Here is a 20018-nt window from a genome sequence, read left to right as displayed (position 1 = left end):
GGATTAAGGCAGGCCAGGAGGTGGCTGAGCAGTGGGGTGGCACAGGGCAGGGCGAATGTGCCCAGAACAGCAGCCACGGGCACAGCTCAGAGCCAGCACTGACCCCGTGTGCCAGGCAGGGACAGGGAGGGACATTCTGGGTTTGCTGGGCCCTGAGGGTGCCTGGAGCTGCAGGGGAATGAGCAGTGTGACAATGCACATCTCTAGTTCAAAGGACATGGCACTGCAGAGACAGCCCTGTCCCTCAGGCTGCTGGCAGGGAGGTCTCTGCTCCAGAGATCCAGCCCAGTGTCCCTGCAGTGCTCTGGGTCAGTGTCCCTCCTCTGGTGTGGGTCACAGCCCAGTGTCCCTGCAGTGCTCTGGGTCAGTGTCCTTCCTCTGGTCTGGGTCACAGCTCAGTGTCTCTCCTGTGGGTCACAGTCCAGTGTCCCTGCAGTGGTCTGGGTCACAGCCCAGTGTCCCTCCTGTGGGTCACAGCTCAGTGTCCCTCCTGATCTGGGTCACAGCTCAGTGTCCTTCCTGTGGGTCACAGCCCAGTGTCCTTCCTCTGGTCTGGGTCACAGCTCAGTGTCCCTGCCATGGGTCACAGCTCAGTGTGCCTCCTGGCCTGAGTCACTCCAGGGTCCCCAGACCCTCAGCCCACCACCTGTAAGGTCCTTTCTAGTTCACTCTTTGCCTCCCAGCTCTTCACCTGCAGCTGCCTTTTCCCTGTGGGATTTGCCTGGAGCCTTCCCTGCCTGGATGTCCCCTCTTGTGTCCTTGCATCCCACCCTGGCTTTGTCCTGGGATTTCTCACAACAAACTGCACAGACAGATGTGCAAAAGCAGCAAAAAGAACCATTAAAAACTGTCCCCAATATAAATTTATGAGCAAGGTAATGGAATAGGACCATTCTGACACAAGGGTTATTTTCTATTTGCCTTTTGAATTTGAAACGTTCAGAGCAGTTTGAGAGTTTTGATGGGTAATAAAAGCCTGACCTGTTTTCTGCCAAATTGCAATTGTGCAGCCTTGGCTTAGCAGTATATTGCCAGCTGGAACTGGGGCAAAGTAAATCCACATACATTATATAACTTGAATTGGTTTGTACAAGGAGAAAGGGATATATCTTAAGCTTTTTAAATAAGGGATAAGTGCAATACTGGGAATTTGTTAATATTATCTTCTGCTAAATTTTACAGTGTGTTTCCAGGTGCAGCATTTAAAGGCAGTTTCAGTGATGGGATCATTGGCTTCCCTGTCATTGTAGGGATGGGATTGAGCTGTGCTCTGGGTGGGTATTGCTGTGGTAAGATCACGTTGGAGGAGCTTGGTGGATTTACCTGGATGGGCAGGGAGAGCTCCTCCTCACAGCCAGGAAAGCAAAAAAATCAATCATTTCTCAGAGGGAATAGAAATAGTTGTGGTTTAAGGCCCAGGCTGTCCTGTAATGTTTGTTAAAGTCAGTGAAGAGCTCCAAAACCAGCTCCTTCTGTCAGCATTATTGACCAACCTGGAGAGAAACATCCAAAACTTAATTTTATTAGGAGAAAAATCAATATATTGACATTTTAAAGCACATTAACCACTTTGGGGAGGCTAGAGGATAACACTTTGAAATATCTCAATTGTGCAGGTTTTTTAATGTCATCATTGCAGTGTCAGAGCCCAGGGCAGAGCACAAAGAGACCAAAGCTGTGATCTTAGTGACTCGTATGTATATAATAGATAATAGATAATATATTATCTATTCTATATTATTTATGCCTAAGTCCATGCTTCTGGAGGGACTGGGGGCCAAGGTGCAGTGGGACAGGGGTGAGCACTGCACTGGGAAGCGCAGCCCAAGGATCTTGCAGCAGTTAAAAATAAATCAACTCAAAATAGGCCGTACATCAACAAAGCTGGAACTCGACACAGTGTCTCATCAGCCCCCAGAAGAGCCCCAGGTGCCCTGACAATGAGGGAGAGAAGGGAACAGCCCTGCTCAGCTGCTGCTGCCCAAAATGCAGCCCTGGCAGAGTCTGGGAATTGTTTCCACATGAGGGCAGGGGCTGCTTTGGGAGGAGCTGGTGTCACAAACCCCCCTCTCTCTCTCCAGCTGGCAGGGGACAGTTGTCAGGCACAGGACAGAGGCCAAAGAATGGCATTTTCAGGCTGTTTTACTCCATTTCCAGCAGGTTTTTAATGCTGCCATTGCCGTGAGCATTGGCACGTTGGAGGTTGTGACATGATTTGACTAAATCTGAATGTCGAGGTTTGTGCTGCCCTCGTTCCTCCCTTTGAGGAGAACAGGGAACAATTCCCTCCCAGTATCCCATCTCACCCTGCCTCTGGCAGTGGGAAACCAGTCCCTTTGTCCTGCTCCTCCAGCTCCTGATGTTCTGCTGTCCTTTCCCAGCTCCTGCTGCTGTGGAGTTGTGGGAAGGACAAGGGTGACATCCTTGTGACAGTTCCCAACTCCTGGAGGGACTCACAGAAGGGGTGACCTAAAGGTTCCTTTAGGGCTGTGTGAAGGACACTTTAAAAGGAACTTCTCTGGGATCACTTTGAACTCACCTGAGCTCATTTTAGAGGGACAGATCCATGGCACCAAATCCTGCAGTGACCTGTGTCCCCTGTCACCTGTGGGCTGGACTGTCACAGCTCAAGCAGCTGCACAAACAGAGCAAGGACATGCTCAGAACAACACAAAACCTTCATTTAATAACTTAATATTATAACTCAATTATAATATTATAACTTGTAATTCATTATATGTTAATGTATCAGTACAGAAAGACACGGCACTGAATATTAATTGTCTCCATTTGAATGTCACTTAATACACCCAGAATTTAAGGTCAATGTAATTACCTTTGCTACTAATTTAATTGGCATTCATTTAGAAGAAAACATCCTTTGGCATTTGACAGCATTTAAACTTTATGTTGCTTGTTTAGAAATAACTCCCAAGGGAAAACAGTCACTTTAGGGAATGTCTAAAAAATCCCAAACTATTTGGAAATTAAACTGTTGCTTTACTTTCCTTCCCGTGTGGCTGCTCATACAAAAATAAGCCTTGGGGGTTTAGAATCCTCAATTTGCATGAAGGAATGGATCAGATAATAATAATAGTAATATTCACTGAATATATTTGTATCAATTACCTGCAGCGTCAGATTCTCTGGAGAGGAGAAGTAAGTGCTTTTTGTGTTTCTTTTGGGGTTTTTGTATATTCTAAACTATTCTAAACTATTGCTGGTAGTTACAGATGATGGTAACTGTTCATGTAACTCATGGAATATTTTGACTTCAGTATTTTGGGGGATTTTTGTAGCCTAGAAAACTCAATGGCAGTTCACAGCACCTGCTGAAGTAGCAAAGGCTGGGGCTCAGGTAAAAATCCATGGAAAATTCTGACATTTAGAAACCATGAAGATCTTGCTATCTGCTGATAAAATAATCCAGCAGAGATTATCACACCCCCAGGAGGGTGGTTTTCCTCCGTTTTTGCTTTAAATCCAGACTTCAAGATAACTTATGAAAAGACTATTTTTAGAGATTATACCCCTATTAAAATCTTCCAAATGATCTTTTCTCTGGCAGCCTTCGGGCTGTTCTGCCTGTCCTTTTACTGGCAGCATGATCATAAAGCTCTTAAGCCCTTACAGAAGATAACATGCTCTTGATGAGGTTTAAAGATAGCTTATTTCAGATTCATTTAAATGAACCCAGAATAAACTGACTCTGAGGAAAGCCTTTTACTGAACTAAGAATTTCTCCGTTTTTGCAGCAATTAACTTAAAAGTGGAGTCATTAAAGTGGTAAATTTCTGTGTTCAGGGAAGGGCCTGGAAAAGGGACCATTGGCCCTTTTTATCTTTTGAAGGATGATGTTATAAACTAATTATTCTTCAAAATATAACACAAATTGGGCAAATTTCACTTGTGACCTCTTTGGTCATTTGAGGAGCATTGCAGAATTGCTGATTTTTGGGGAAAGACAGGTGAGTTCAGGCATTTTGCTCCCTAAAAACAGGGGAAAGGGGTGCAGAGGTGGGGTGACAGAAATGTGGATCATGGAAAGGTTTTGCAGGGCTGTTGCAGGAGGAAATCCCTTCCCAACGCTCTTCTCTCACCTGGTGGTTATTTGAAATAATTTCCTGTGAGGTGTCACTGAGGTGGCTGAGGGCAAAGGGAGAGCTGCTGCCTCACTGCTTTCTGTCTGTGGGTTCAGTATCCCAAGAGGAGGGGTTTGCATCCAGAAACCTGAGACAAAATAATATTTCTCCTATGTAAACATTATTTAGTGTAATTAATTCTAAAAATACTTCAATATTATTATTATTATTTTAATAATTCAGAGGACTTTTCCCCAGGCTCTGAGGCCGGGGCTGGCCTGGCTGTGGACACTGCGGGTAGGGATTGCCCTCTGCTGGCAGCCAGCCCTGCCTGGAGCGGGAGATTCCAGCACAGATTCCAGCAGATCCCACTGCTCAGCTCCTGGAGCAGCTCTGGGAGTCTCTCTGAGCTGGGCAGTGACAAAACCCACTGGGCCTTGTGCCAGGGGGATGTGGGGGGCACAGCCTGAGCTGGGGGTCTGGGGTGTCCCCGAGTGTGCCAGGAGCCAGAGTCACCTCCTGGGGCTCTGAGCAGGGACACAGCTGGGGCTTGGGGACAGAACTGGGGCTCGGGGACAGAGCTGGGATTCAGGGACACCCCTGGGGCTCAGTGACATCTCTGGGGCTCAGTGACACACCTGGGTGTCAGGGACACTCCCTGCAGGTGTTTAACCAGAGTGACCTCCTGGGTGTGTGAGCAGGGACACCTCTGGGGCTCAGTGCCACTCCCTGTAAAGGTTAAAGGGTTGGGCAGGGCTTGGAGCACCCTGGTCTGTGGAAGGTGTCCCTGCCCAGGGCAGGGGGTGGAACAAGACAGGCTTTAAGGTCCCAACCCAACCCAAAACCTGGCTTCCAGTATTAAAACCAAAACAAAAACTAAAACCTAAAACCAGTCAAGTCTGGGAGCTTAGTTTGGGGCAAAACACAGTGAAGAACCTAGAGACATGAGAAGGGCAGGGAGAATTCAGGTCAAACAAGCAGCAAAGTCTCTGTTTCTGCCTGTGAATGCTGCTCTTGGTTCCTCAGGTGATGTGACCCGTGAACATCCCCCAGGCCTCACTTGGAGCATCCTTGGCCAGAGCCAGGGGCACCTCAGGCTGGGGAAAGGGCTTCATTCAGCTGCTTCATTTCCTGTAACTGCTGTGGGATTATTGTGAACAGGGCCAAAGGCACCCCAGGGTGGGGGGACTCCTTTTCCAAAGCCCCAAAGCAGTGAATAAACCTATCCTGAGGATCCAAAGCCCCAAAGCAGTGAATAAACCTGTCCTGAGGAATGTTTCAAAGCCAGCAGGTTTGGTTTGTTTAGAATCCCCAGCCCACACCCCTTGTGTGGCTCTGCTGACTGAAGCTCCTGGTTCCCTGCAATCAGGAATTTGCTCTGGCTGTCACAAGAGGGAACTGCAGCACCAGTTTGGAGCTGCTGTTCCTCACACACCTTTTCTCTAAGGACTCTGTGGTTGCAGTCATCTTCCTCCCCAAACTGCTCTCTTCTTACAAATAAGATTGTCTTTTACTTTGTGCATGAAATGGCACATTTTTATTGCTTTTGGGAACTTTATTTCTGGTCAGGTAAAACTTGGCAATTTTCTTCACGGCTTTTCAAGGCTGGCAAAGCTTTTTTGAATTAACTGATTTGCCATGGTAAATTTAAAAGTGCATTTTCCTCCCAGCACAGAGGGTTCATTTAAAAAGGAATATATGAGCCATAGGAAAAGCAAGGACAAGGATCCCTCCCGTGTTCTCCTCCAGGCAGATGGAGGAAATCCTTCATTTTGCTCTAAAGACAACATTGAAATGAACTTGCTCCATTTTATCCAGTTTATTGGTCAACTGGAATGGTCAAATCGAGAAATAAATCTTAGACAAATATGACATTTTAGAAAGTCTTTCACAATTTATGATAATGAACACACCCTTTTTTCTTCAGCCAGTTTGTGTTTTGCCATTGTGTTCCTTGCTGGCACAAGGCAATGTTCTTTCAGAGGACACAGTAAGATCAAATAAAGATGTTTTAGCCCTGACTTTACCCAGCACATGAGCTGAAATTACACAGGCCAGTGGTTGTTTGTGAACAATCCTCACTCTGGTCAGTTGTTTCCAACCAGGACATGTGGGGCTGAACCAGAAACACCAAAACCACCTCCTGCCCCAGGGAGTCTTCCTCAGACTCTTTGCTGCACACAGAGTGCACTGCAGGGTGTTTTTTCTCATCCAAGAAACAGAATGGAGTAATTATTAACTTCATTGTTCTGTCACAGCAGAAAAATCAGATGGAAAATGCAGTGTGGTAAGCCTGGAGTTCTGACTCTGTCCAGGAGCTGGGATTCAGTGCAAATCCAAGTGCCACATGAAATGCCTTTCAGTTCTGAAGAAAATGCCAAGTTGACAGTAAAAGCCACAGCAAGAGGTTGCAGTAATGTGTAAATCACAACTCTCATCCCCCAGAAAGCTGCCACTTCTCAAATCAGAAACCCTGGGGATTTATGGTGTGTGATGGGCTGGGTTCCCCTCCAGAATAATAATCACAGGACGGGAAGCAATGGGTGAAGTCTTTATGTGAAAAACCTGAAACCTGCCCTGTGAGTGACCCTGAGCTGGGCAGCTCTGGGGGCTCAGCTGGCCCTGGGGGCTCAGAGCCCGTCCAGCTCAGGGGAAGGATGTGCTGTGGGGTCTGATGGGGGACACTGGGCTCCTGTTCAGCTGCTGCCACCCCTGGGCTGTCCCCTGGGCTGTCCCCTGGGCTGTGTCCTGGCTCTGCCCTGGGCTGTCCCCTGGGCTGTCCCCTGGGCTGTGTCCTGGCTCTGCCCTGAGCTGTCCCCTGAGCTGTCCCCTGAGCTGTCCCCTGGGCTGTCCCCTGGGCTCCTGGTGCTGCTCCTCAGCCCTGCAGGGCCCCAGGGATGGCAGGAGCTGCCCTGGTGATGAGGGATCAGAGGTGGGGCCGTGCCCTGTGGCAGCCCAGGGGAATTTGCCCTCCCTGATGCCAGGAAAGGAGCTGTCCCGAGGCAAAGCCCAGCTCGTTATCGCTGCTATTCCGGGACACCACTGGGGCTGATCCAGGGGTGGCTCATGGACATCTCTGCACTTGGGGCTGTTTCCCATCATCTCTGCTGGGTTTTGCAGGTGTCTCAGGACTCAGCTGAGTGATGCTTGTCTCTGCCAGCAGAAATGATGTGTAGACCCACAGCCCTAGGAAGCAGCATGTGGAATTAATTATTTAGTGGCTTAATACATGGATTTTTTCAGGTCTTCGGCTGCATAGTTATGAAATAAATCTGCCTTTATTTTCATGATTTAAACGTGAGTAGAACTAATGTCAAGCAATTTGTAAGGGAGCTTTCAAATGCTAAGATTGGTGTGACTAATAAAATGCATTTCATGAGACAAATTTTCCACACATAAACGTATTTTGTGAATGCAATAATCTGATATTCTTATATGTTAGTCTGCATGTCACAAGAGAGTATGGGAAAGTCATAAAATAATTCAAGGCATAAAACTTGGCTTTTGATTTGCTGGTAAATCAGCGTTTTTTCTTAAAGGAAAAAGATCAATTGAAAGAAATGTGATTTAAAAATTAATACCAGAATTACAAAGCTATAAAGATTTTATTACTTGGAGCATTCCCTTTGTGAAGATGAGTTGGTCTGTCCTTCTAATCTCCTCTCAAGCACTGTAGGCTGCAGTTATTTATAGGGATCATATAGAATTCATAAAACAAAGCATTTCTTTGCCAGCCTCCTGCATGTGGGTGCAGATTCCCAGAGGTTACAAGTACAGTAACAAAGACAGAAATGTGACATTCCAGTATTTGATCTCTGGCTGCTGATGCAGTGATGAAGGTTGGGATGTGCTCTGAACATATTGGGTGTTTTACCATGAAAAATGGCCAATCTGCTTTGCAGAGTGGGGGGAGGTCAGTGAGGTTCTGAGTTCCTGCCCAAACACCAGGCACTAAAAGGATTTTTCCCCTTAAAATCACTTCTCTCACAGAAAGCCTTGCAGCCCTGCTGCCTTACCCTGTTCCTCCCCCTAATTTTGGCCCTAATTCCCTTCATACACATTGAAAGCATTTGAAGTGATTCCAGCTTGGAGCAGTTAATGGCAGTGAAGCCCAGAGGCTGCCCCAAGGCTTGCCCTGAGACCAATCTGAGCACCTCAGTGAGCTGCAGGCCAAAGAGGAATCTCATTTCTGAGCCCTGCTGCCCATCCAAGTGTAACTCTGGATATTGAGTGTCTCAGTGTCCCAGCACAAACAGGGAGGGAAAAACATAAACCAGGATCACGTAATTCGGAACACAAATAGGGATGAGGGAATTGTTGTTCTTGTGTATTGTTCTGCAGCTCAAAGCAGGAGATGCGTTTTGCCACGGATCATTCTGAAGACTTTCTTAAGCCTTGTGTCTTCTCCTTGTTTTTTTGCATTTTGAAACTCTCCCTCTACTGTTGTTTTTTTTGTTTTGTTTTGTTTTGTTTTTTTTTTTTTTCCTTTTTGGTTGTTGGACTGAGGTCTATTGTAGAATTGATGTCTGCAGTTCATTCCTCAGTTCCCAACAGAAGATGTGTTGTTTAAAATAATGTCCATGTTGTTACTCCATTCTTTGGGGCAGTTACAGCTTTCACCTCCTCCAAGTGCAGCTGTGGACGTGCAGGGCAGCACTCACTGGGGCCAGTTCCCCAAACTGGGGCACTGAGCAGCAGAGACTCTGCCCTCACTGGTGGCAACTGGGCCTGGAAGGATCCCAACCCCTGAAGGTCAGATGGTCTGGTCAGGAATACATGATTCCTACTGGAAATTATTTCCATGAGATCAGATGGATAGATATAATTAGCAGAGCCAAACCAGATAGGATTCTTACTACAGGAACAGCTGTGCAGCCAATGAAGTTTTATATCAGTATTTTTTTTTCTCAATAAATATTTTACACAGATTCATATTTCTTTTCACAACAAATTGGATGTTATCCCAAAAGGATTTGCTTTATAGCAAAGCCAGACAAAGAAAGTAAAGCCTGTGGTTTATTCTTGTGTCTCAGAATGTTGTGATGGGCTGAACTGTGCGTGGCAGAATGAAGTGTTACATAGCCCTGGGGTTTATTGTAGGATTGCTCCTATTCTGGAGAAGCAGCAATGAAATCCCCTTCCTCAGGGGGTGCCTGGGAAGGGCTGTCCCTCCCAGCTGTGCTGTAGGGGTGATGTTGGACGGGTTCTGCCCCTCTGCTCTGCCCTGCTCAGGGATCCCTGCACAGCAGCCTTTCCTTGGGATTGAACTTCTCCTGCAGGTAGATAACTACAGGAATCCTGTACAGGAATACTGCTCAGGGATCCTGCACAGCAGCCTTTCCTTGGGATTGAACTTCTGCAGGTGGGAGAGAACTGATAACCCCAGGGATCCTGCACAGGGATCCTGCACAGGAATCCTGCACAGGCTTGTCTGGACTCTCCGTGGCAGAGGGATGGGAGAGGAGCAGGGCACTGAGAACACTCCAGATCCCTGTCAGGCTGGAAATACAGGGGTCAGGAGAGTAATTTGCATTCACCGTGGGGGGCTTTGTGCCCATAAAGAAACCATAAAGCAGTTTCCACCTTTGTTTCCCTCCCTCTTCAATAAACTGACCCGTCTTTAAGCAGATTGCTCTGAAGCAGAGGTGCAGTTGGAGGAGCAGGCAGAGGTAACCTTGAACCCCTGAATTCCTGCCTTTTTAGACAATTGAATGCTTATAGCCAACCCCTGGCACCAGGGAGCCAGGCAGCTGCAGCACATTCCAAATATTGCTCTATTTAAAGCATCCCAGGGCTCTCAGAGCAACTGCAGAGGCAAACCTCAACCTGCCATTAAACTAACAGAGGGGGAATGGCAGAACCAGGTAAGAGGCACAATTCAGTGGGAATGCAATAATATACTGAAATTAATAGATCTGAGCAATGCACTGGGTATATCCTCAGCTGCCTGTGTTCTTGTCTGAAAAACTATTTATATTTTACTTTTAAGTAAGAAAGTTTAATCACTTTAAAAGCTAATTCTATTAACACTCTGGGTTCCTCCTGTATTTTTGAATCTTACCAGTTTTGTTTTCTTTATTTTTTGTAGTTGTCATTCCAAATTAGCTGACACAGTAGGACAGTGTGTAAAATGAGTTGTTTGACAGCATTTTTGTTATACTGTGTGGAGCTGAGCTCCAAGTGTAGTGCCAAGTGAACACAAAATAATTTAGATTTTAACCCAACAAAGCTCAAATGGCAGAGCAAAATGAAATTTTAATAATGACCGTTCCATTGTAAGCACACTTCACTCTCTCTAAGGAGAAAAGGCAGTTTGTAAAAATGCACTTTATATCTATTGTAGTTTTTTATTTATTTCATTTAAATTTACAACTGTAGCTGTGGTGTGTGCTGTGTGCCCAGTTACTCAGGTAACACCTGTAAGGGGAACTTTTAATACAACTTCATAGCTACATCCCAAGTCTTTAAAGACTTATCTCCTGGGGTTTTTTGCACCACTGACTCTGGTATCTAGGGACAGTGAGTTTCTGCTAAGGTACAAAAGGACAGTGAACATTTGAGTTTTCATTGATAGCCCCAGAAATGACCCTGATCCTGGTTTAAAGTGGAGCTCCTGTAGCAAAGCCCCACAGTCAGCAGCACCAGCAGCATCTGACAAACCCTCGGTGCCCCAGCAGGATCCTGCCCTGGGTTTGTGTTTAGACCTGCAGGGAAATGCCAAGGGCAGGGAAACCATCCCCAGCAGCTCCACTGACAGCTCTGGTGTCAGAGCAGGTGAAGTGAAATGAAACAGATGAGGGACTCCCCTGGGGTAAAAGGACACCCAGGCTCAGGGCAGGATTTTAATGCTGTGTGGTTGTTTATGTGTTTAATATTTTCATGGCAGCACACGCAGATCTTCTGTCCCTCTGGCAGACACACTGTGCAGTGTCATGGTGAGACAGGCTTGCTGTGCAGGGCTTTAGAAGAACAGTGTGGCAATCCTTAAATTATTAAGCATCCCTCTGAGTCTGCCTGCTTGATCTGAACTGGGCAAGGTGTTGTGAATAGTTTTACATAATTTATTAATCCCTTCAAAACCCTCTGTAATTCTATTAACTGTGTAAAGATGGGATGTAAGAGGTTGTAATATATTGGTAAGGAATAGGATCTCACAGGGTGTTATCCTGCTTTCTGGCAAGAGTGTGCTGCTTGCAGGAAAATGATAGAAGGGTCTTTAAAATTCTGGAGATACATTTATGTAAAGGCAGTCCTGCTCCACAGAGACCCTTGGGCTGCTCTGAGGCTGTCCTGGGCCAGCTGAGCAGCCTGAGGCACAGCTCAGGCACCCTGTGGGGACATGCCCAGGGCCAGTGTGTTTGGTGTGTTGGTTCAGTGTCCCTGACCCCACTGTCTGTGCCAGCTCTGTGTCCTGTGTTTGGTGGGGTGGTGCAGTGTCCCTGACCCCGCTGTCTGTGTCCTGTGTTTGGGGTGTTGGTGCAGTGTCCCTGACCCCGCTGTCTGTGTCCTGTGTTTGGGGTGTTGGTTCACGGTCCCTGACCCCGCTGTCTGTGTCCTGTGTTTGGGGTGTTGGTGCAGTGTCCCTGACCCCGCTGTCTGTGTCCTGTGTTTGGTGGGGTGGTGCAGTGTCCCTGACCCCGCTGTCTGTGCCAGCTCTGTGTCTTGTGTTTGGGGTGTTGGTGCAGTGTCCCTGACCCTGCTGTCTGTGTCCTGTGTTTGGGGTGTTGGTGCAGTGTCCCTGACCCTGCTGTCTGTGTCCTGTGTTTGGGGTGTTGGTTCAGTGTCCCTGACCCCGCTGTCTGTGCCAGCTCTGTGTCCTGTGTTTGGTGGGGTGTTGGTTCAGGGTCCCTGACCCCGCTGTCTGTGTCCTGTGTTTGGGGTGTTGGTTCAGGGTCCCTGACCCCGCTGTCTGTGCAGCCCAGGCCCCGCTGTCCCGCCTGCTCGTCCCGGTGCTGCTGGCGCTGGGCTGGATCCTGGGCTGTGCCCTCATGGTCTACATTGTCTTCTCCTGAGCAGCCTGGAGGGCAGGTGAGTGATGGTGTCACAGTGTGTGCCTTTGATCTGCCTTTCCTGCCAGAGCCAGGGTTGAATGCACCAGATGGCATTTTGTGTTCAACTCAGATGTTTATTAATTCTTATCTGTGTTACAGCCTCGCAAACTGTGAGTGCACAGCAGCTCAAGCTAACAAAGTAAAAAATGGAGCCGCCTCTATCTCTCTCCAAGGCCTTTCAAGAACTGTCCAATTAAGAAATGACACCTAAATTATTTTGACTTTTAACCCAATAACCAACCACCCGTGGCCCACAATGAGGACTTTTCTATTCAATTACAAAATCCCACCCAGACCATGGAGAAGGAGGTGAAAAAGGACCTGGCTTCCACCCTAAAACCTCCATCTTGCTTTATATATATATATTACTATAGTCTAAACCCTTAAACTCTGAGTTTTGCACCCTGTGATATCACACACTTCTATCCAAACTCCACACCCACAGTCCCAGTGCTGTCACTCAATTTTGGGAGCCTTTTCCAGGGCCTCAGGTCAATGCAGTGTTTGCTTGGGGGTCAGTGCCTGTCAGCACAGAGAGTCTGGAATTCTCAGTGACCAGGGACACAACAATACAGCCCTGCAGTGATGGCACTGTCACACAGCCCTGCAGGTGTCACACACAGCCTCCCCTGCCCCACTTGGCACTGCCACCCTTTTAAATGGAATTTTCTGTGTCTTACAGGTCAGAAGAACCTGCAATGATGTTGATGAGAAGAACACGGAAGTTCAGTTTAGATTTCTAATCACTAAAATACCTATAAAATGAGTTCTTTTTAATATCGACCATGTAAATTTCGTGCACACTTTTTATCCATTAGGAAGAATCACCAAACCAATTTCCCTGTTCTCAGATTATTTGCAATTGAAGGATGTGGGGGTGCTGAAGTGGTTTTTGGAATCTTGTGGTAGGTCAGATGGCTGCTGGCTGAACAGCAAACTTTTAAAATTGCTGCTACCAGCTAAGGAACAGAAACAGGCAAGGGTTAATTTCTCATGGGGCCTGGACAAGTATTTTTAGCCTCACTATGGGGGAAATCTCTTGGTATTATTATGAAACAGAAACATCATATGTCCTTCAAAAAGAAAACCTCAGGCTTCTCCAGGGCTGGGAGGGTTGTAGAGCTGAGAGTGTCTGAATCTCAGACATTCTCACTGGGGGCCCTCAGTGTCTTCTACTGGGGGGTTTGCCTTTTAATTATAATTGGAGATAATTATATTCTCCCAGTCAATAATGAGCCATGTGAACTTCCAGTGACTTTGCCATTTAAATCACAACTGAGCATCAGATCTCTGCATTTTCACTGACAGCTCTGGGCTTTTGAGCATGAAGATTTTTCGACTGAAGAACTGCAGTTCTGAGAAGATGAAATCATTAATAATTCAGTCCCCAGTTAAAGCAGACAACTGATTGTGAGAGGCATGTCTGGAAGATCCCAGCAAGATGTATGTTTAAGGGAATGTGAAAAAACCCTTAATGACCCCTGATAGGGTTAAATAGAGAAAGAAACTTTTTTTTTTTGACTCCTGCTCACACAGTTTGTGTAAATTTGAGAATGTGAGGAAGGCACATCAGTCAGACACCCTGACTCCATCTGTGGGCACTGTCTGTTGAGCTTTAGGAATGGAAACACAAACTGATTTGACCGTAGTGCAGCCGTGAACATTCCTGGGCCACTCCAGCAGTCAGCAGGAGCTCTGAACTGTGACATTCCATTTGGGAATTGTCTTAACACGAGTTTCTGCACCTGAATGAACTGAGGGCAGAGGGGGATCCAGTCTCACCAGGTGTCCAGAAGGAGAGGGGCCAAGCTCTGGGGATTCCTGGTGCCTGCAGTGCTGCTGTGTCCTGTGAGCAGCTGAGCAGCCCCTCTGGGGTCCCTGTCCCTCCCTGCAAGGGCTGCCTGAGCCTGGAGCCCACCCTGAGCAGCCCCTCAGGGTCTCACCTCATTCCCTCGGTGTCTGAGCCCTCCCAGACTGATCCAGCTGTGCCTCCACAGTGACCACATCAGTGGTTTTATAACTCACCTCATTTACCAGGCACAGAGGGAGAGAGTTCTGAAAGGTCCCCCTGGCCCAAACAGCTCTTTGGGTGTCTCACAACGCTGGAAATCGAATGTTTCCAATTAAAATGTTACAGGGACAAAATGTAAACACCACAATCTGGTTTAGCTTTACCTGATTTCTGAGATCTGATTTGGCAGAGCAAACCAAAATAACTTTCTAGGCTGGCGTCAATATCGTCGGGCTGACTTGTTGTATACAAAGCAGGAGTTTCTGCCAGTTTTATGGGGTAATAAAGAGAGAATTATTCCAAGAAAATATGCATCCCCCACGCTGCTGGAAGATCACTGAGCACTCTGCAGTGACCTTTTGTAACCACCTTCAGACAACCCACTCGGGTGTCTGCTGGTGGTGCAGCTGTACAGCGTGAAGCTCTCCTTACATGAGGGGGTAAAGGGGAGAAAAAGGTTTGGGGTTTTCATTTCTGAAAAATAAAACGAGTGACTGAGAGCCAGGTTCTTTTCTCTCAGAGAGGTGCTGGTGATTGAGGGGAAAAAAACTCATGCATATTCAGATTTCTTGGAAAATGCTGGTGCTACACTATTAAAGTGAGGTGGTAAGTTCAGTGCCAGGCCCCTACAATATTGTTCAGCTGATGGCAAACTTCTCTACACCTCTGTGTGGCTTTCCCTGTCTCCCCTGAACAGCTCTTGGAGTGAATTGAGCAGAGAGGAGTGTCTGTCCCTGTCTTGGGATGCTGCATGTGGCATCCTGGAAATTCCAGGCTCACGTTTATATTCTTTCAGTGCTCATAATGCTATTTAAGGGTGTGGGTGTACACAGAGCATGACTGGTGCAGAGCAGAGCCATGGGGATAACCCCTGCCTGTGCCCAGAGTGGGGATGGGACAGGGATAACCCCTGCCTGTGACCAGAGTGGGGATGGGACAGGGATAACCCCTGCCTGTGACCAGAGTGGGGATGGGACAGGGATAACCCCTGCCTGTGCCCAGAGTGTGGGACAGGGATAACCCCTGCCTGTGCCCAGAGTGTGGGACAGGGATAACCCCTGCCTGTGCCCAGAGTGTGGGACAGGGATAACCCCTGCCTGTGTCCAGAGTGTGGGACAGGGATAACCCCTGCCTGTGTCCAGAGTGTGGGACAGGGATAACCCCTGCCTGTGTCCAGAGTGTGGGACAGGGATAACCCCTGCCTGTGTCCAGAGTGTGGGACAGGGATAACCCCTGCCTGTGACCAGAGTGGGGGACAGGGATAACACCCGGATAAAGGGTGTTACAAAGGGTAAAAGGATAAAGGGATAAAGCTCCGGCGGGGCTGGGGGCTCTCCTTGCTCCCGGGTAGGAGTGCAGGGGGAGCGAGGCCCGGCCTGTCCCGGTGCCGGGCTCTGTGGCGCGCGGGGCGCGCGGGGCGCTCGCGGGGAGGCGCGCGCCGCTGGGGGGCGCTGCCTTTCCCGCCCCTGCCCTCAGAGCCCCCGGGGTGAGCCCCGAACCCCGGTGTGAGCCCCGAACCCCGGTGTGAGCCCCGAACCCCGGATCGAGGGGCCCTGGAGCCCCCGGTGTGAGCCCCGAACCCGGTGTGAGCCCCGAACCCTGGTGTGAGCCCCAAAACCCAGTGTGAGCCCCGAATCCCGGATCGAGGGGCCCTGGAGCCCCCGGTGTGAGCCCCGAAACCCGGTGTGAGCCCCGAACCCCGGATCGGGGGGATCTGGAGCCCCGAACCCCGGATCGAGGGGCCTAGAGTCCCCGGTGTGAGCCCCGACCCCCGGATCGGGAGGTCGTGGAGCCCCCGGTGTGAGCCCCGAAACCGCATCAGGAGGACGTGGAGCCCCTCATGGCCCGGCCCGCGGCGGACAGGGCTCAGGTAGGAGCCCCGGGCGGGGTTGGGTGTGTGGGGCCGAGGAGCCCCGGCCTGGCCCGGGAAGGGCCGCCAGAGCAGCTCCCTCACCCCCAGAGCCGCTCCCTCATCCCAGAGCCGCTCCCTCATCCCAGAGCCGCTCCCTCATCCCCAGAGCCGCTCCCTCATCCCCAGAGCCGCTCCCTCACCCCCAGAGCCGCTCCCTCACCCCCAGAGCCGCTCCCTCATCCCAGAGCCGCTCCCTCATCCCCAGAGCCGCTCCCTCACCCCCAGAGCCGCTCCCTCACCCCCAGAGCCGCTCCCTCACCCCCAGAGCCGCTCCCTCACCCCCAGAGCCGCTCCCTCACCCCCAGAGCCGCTCCCTCACCCCCAGAGCCGCTCCCTCACCCCCAGAGCCGCTCCCTCATCCCAGAGCCGCTCCCTCATCCCCAGAGCCGCTCCCTCACCCCCAGAGCCGCTCCCTCACCCCCAGAGCCGCTCCCTCATCCCCAGAGCCGCTCCCTCACCCCCAGAGCCGCTCCCTCACCCCCAGAGCCGCTCCCTCACCCCCAGAGCCGCTCCCTCACATCCAGAGCCGCTCCCTCACCCCCAGAGCCGCTCCCTCACCCCAGAGCCGCTCCCTCACCCCCAGAGCCGCTCCCTCATCCCAGAGCCGCTCCCTCATCCCCAGAGCCGCTCCCTCATCCCAGAGCCGCTCCCTCATCCCCAGAGCCGCTCCCTCACATCCAGAGCCGCTCCCTCACCCCCAGAGCCGCTCCTTCATCCCAGAGCCGCTCCCTCACATCCAGAGCCGCCCCCAGGGCCGCTCCCTCACCCCCAGGGCCTGTCCGGCCCTGCTCTCCCTCAGTTTCCAGCTCCCTCCAAGCGCTGGAGGCTTGTTTTTGCTCCTTGTTCTGTGCAAAGCCAGCGGAATGTTGGTTTCTGTGTGAAAACAGAGCAGCTCTGGGGTTCCCCTCTCCCGTGCACAGCCAATCCTGGGAGTTGTGAGAGGGATTTGTTGTATTCTGTGTATTCTGTGTATTCTGTGTATTCTGTGTGTTCTGTGTATTCTGTGTGTTCTGTGTGTTCTGAGCTGCAGGGCTCAGGGGCAAGCACAGACATTTATTTGCAGAGAAATTTTCCTTTTGTGTTTTCGTAATTCCTGTGAAGAACACGCACTGCATTTGGCTCATAATTTCAGTTTATTATCAAAATGTTTTGATCAGATGACAAACTCAGAAAGCTAAAAGGACATAGGTTTTTAAATAGACCTATTGTAGCAGTCATCTGAGGTATCTGGTACTTGGTTTGAAAATGTCTTGGCTTTGATAAACAAAGCAGTAAGTTCCTTTGCAATCTGCAGGAGGATGTTTAATACATATCATTGCAGATTTAAAGCCTTTTACCCTCTTAAAGCTCCTTCAGACTGTTGCAATCAGCTGTGCAGCTTTCCTGATGTGAGGATTGACATTGATCAGAACACGTACAAGTTATGTGCAGGATCAGAGCCCGAGCACTGAGTCAGCCTGAGAGCTCCAGTGTTTGTGCCCTCCACTGGAGAACTCAGTTTTGTAGGCTTTATCTTATTGCCCGACACCATGCTTTACTCCAATTTCCCAGTTCTACGCAGCCACTGATAAAATATGTTACAATACTTCAAGTCAAAAGTGTAGCTCAAGATTTAAATATAAAAACTATGATTTATACATTACTAGAAACTTTAAAAAAGAGCAACTTTAGAGAAAGCAAGAAAAAGTTTAGAAAATGGTGAAAGGGTCCTTGATCACAATCTTACAGATTAAAGGTACAGAAATTAATAAATTACCTACGATTTCCATCGGGCTGGACAGCTGTAAATTAACTGTTGTAAAGAGGGACTTCAGGTAATATACGCTGGAGGAATTAGTGAGAAATACTTAAGTACAGCCAGTCTTTGGACTCCTCTGGTATAAATGGTTTCAAGTAAAAACAAAAACATTTGGTAGAACAGATTTGCCGTAAGAGCAGAGGGTACAAAGTCTGACACTGGGATATAAACTGTCGTCTCTCTATGGTGTTATGATGGCTAAAATGTGTGTTACTGAGTACTCCCTTCCTCCCCTGATCAGAAACCTGCATTCCCCCACGGGGCAGAGATGGTGTGTTGTGTTTGCCATTTTAACATGAATGCAGAAGGCCCTGGCTGTGGGAGGTCAGAACTGCAGAAGTGCAGGTGGAGTGAGGTTGAGCACGCCAGGTGAGTTGGGTCCTGCAGGGTCCGGGGAGGAGACCAGCGCTGCCCTAGTCCTTCTTCAGGGCTGGGATGGGTCATGATTGGGGTTTGCATCTTTACCAGGGATTACAGCCGTGTCTCTTCCGTCCTCTTCCCTCCTCCCCTGCTCAAAATCAACTGGGAAAGTCTCTTTTCCTGGGAAGCTCCTTGAGATGTGAGGTTTGCAGTCCGTCACCAGACGCGGCACTTCTTGGGAGGATCCATGTTGTCTCTGGTGGTGCATGAAAAGGCTTCTGAGAACTCTGGGGAGTTCTGCAGTGATCCCAGGACCCTTTAAAACAAAGCAACATGCTGTCACTGCTGCTGGCCTTGGTTTGAAACAAACACCATGACCCGTATTTTGTAACACGTTTTGTTGTGTCACCTCACTGTAGTGTGGGGAACGCCCTGCTGTCGGGCTCTGGCTGTTGCTTCATTTCACCTCAAGGGCTGCCTGTGTTTTCTTCTTCACTTCATCTTGCCTCTATTGCAACCCCAAAAATACAGGACTTGTCCCTTCCTCACGCTGGCTCTCACAAGCCAGTTCTTTCACCTGGAACGGATTTCTTGCTCGTCAATAGTTTTCACTGAGGATTTTTTCAGCTACGTTTTGCTGATGAGTTTCTTGGTGAAGGGAAAACAAGACCCCGAGGTCAAGGGCTGTGGTGGTAACTCGTCAGTGAATGTTCATTTACATTTTTACACCAACCAAGTTTAAACTGAGCTCATGCTGCTCCTCTGGGCGTTCTGCACAGATTTTCCAGTGAATGAGTTTCCTGGCAAAAAGACTCATACGAACAATGGCTTCCAACTCAACATGGGAAGTGAGTATGAGGCCCCTCAAGCTAAGGCTGATTTTATATGTGTAATTATGAACACGTGTGAATAGATCTGCTAAGAGTCCCTTGTTCCTTCAGGATTGGGAATACAGCAGCACAGACCTGTGCAGGGAAACAGGGCAAACACAGATACTGATGGACATTGCTGTTTCTTTGAGTAATTCATGATTATTCTGAGAATTATGTTCATCATTAGGACCAGGGTGTGCCCACAGAAGCTGAGGTGAAGTTCAGCAGTGACACCTGCAACACTTCAACTGTTCCACAAGGCCAGAGGGACTCCCTGGTGTTGGGAGCCAGCAGTGGAACAGGAGATGGCACAGAGAAAGGGTTATCAGAAAACTCATGCATCTTGGTGATCTAGCTGTGCTTCACTGCTCCAATGAGCTAGGGCTGCTAAAATGGGATGCTCTGCAATTAACAATTTTTCTGAGGAGCTGCCTGTCCTACTTGTAAGGAGAAGCAGCCCACAGTGAGTGTAGCAGGTGTTGAGAAGGCTCATCACACACCCCAAATAATAATGGAAAAAGGCACTTTGGGAGCCCTTGTGACACTTGTGTTACAAGTTACTAGGTGTTAATTTTGTGGGTATCCCTCATGAAATATTTATTGTTTCAGAGCTCTTAGGGGGCCTCATCCTGTAACTGAGTGCCCATTCTAAGAATGTTGTGTGGCTTCTCATGAACACTTCGTGTATAAAGTTTATAGCCTGTCCTGGGAGGTACAGAGAGCACAGCACGGTGTGATGGATCCAGGGTACACACAAACACAGCCTGGTACACCGAGATGCTGAACTAGTCAACTTCAAAGGCCTTGTGCCTCATCCAAATCAGATGTGCTGAGGCTCTGAAGAGCCTCGGGAGCCTCATTAGCACTGAGAGCAGACAGGAATGACTGTAGGAGCTGGTGCACAAACTGCCTCTGGGAGAGATCCCAGATAG

General features: G+C 49.0%; 1 protein-coding gene and 1 long non-coding RNA gene across 3 annotated transcripts in view; one reads left to right on the top strand and one right to left on the bottom strand.

Moving 5' to 3' along the window:
* Window positions 1-9881: 9881 nt before the first annotated feature.
* LOC310913055 lies at window positions 9882-12827 on the top strand. The gene is made up of 3 exons (XR_014590760.1): window positions 9882-9946; window positions 12000-12110; window positions 12816-12827. It is a non-coding gene; the product is annotated as an uncharacterized lncRNA (long non-coding RNA).
* Window positions 12828-17178: 4351 nt separating this feature from the next.
* The window catches only part of MME (membrane metalloendopeptidase), a 28203-nt gene continuing 25363 nt past the window's right edge, over window positions 17179-20018 (bottom strand). For both annotated transcript variants that reach the window (XM_083868887.1, XM_083868888.1), the window contains exon 23: window positions 17179-18530. In XM_083868887.1, coding sequence (XP_083725013.1) covers window positions 18431-18530 — 100 coding nt within the window. In that variant the 3' untranslated portion in view covers window positions 17179-18430. The remainder of the gene's footprint in view (window positions 18531-20018) is intronic.

This window comes from Zosterops lateralis (genome assembly GCF_965231275.1).
Source record: "Zosterops lateralis genome assembly, chromosome: 10".
Lineage (NCBI taxonomy): Eukaryota > Metazoa > Chordata > Aves > Passeriformes > Zosteropidae > Zosterops > Zosterops lateralis.
Note: the sequence above shows the minus strand (reverse complement) of the source record. Positions and strands in the feature narration are given on the sequence as shown.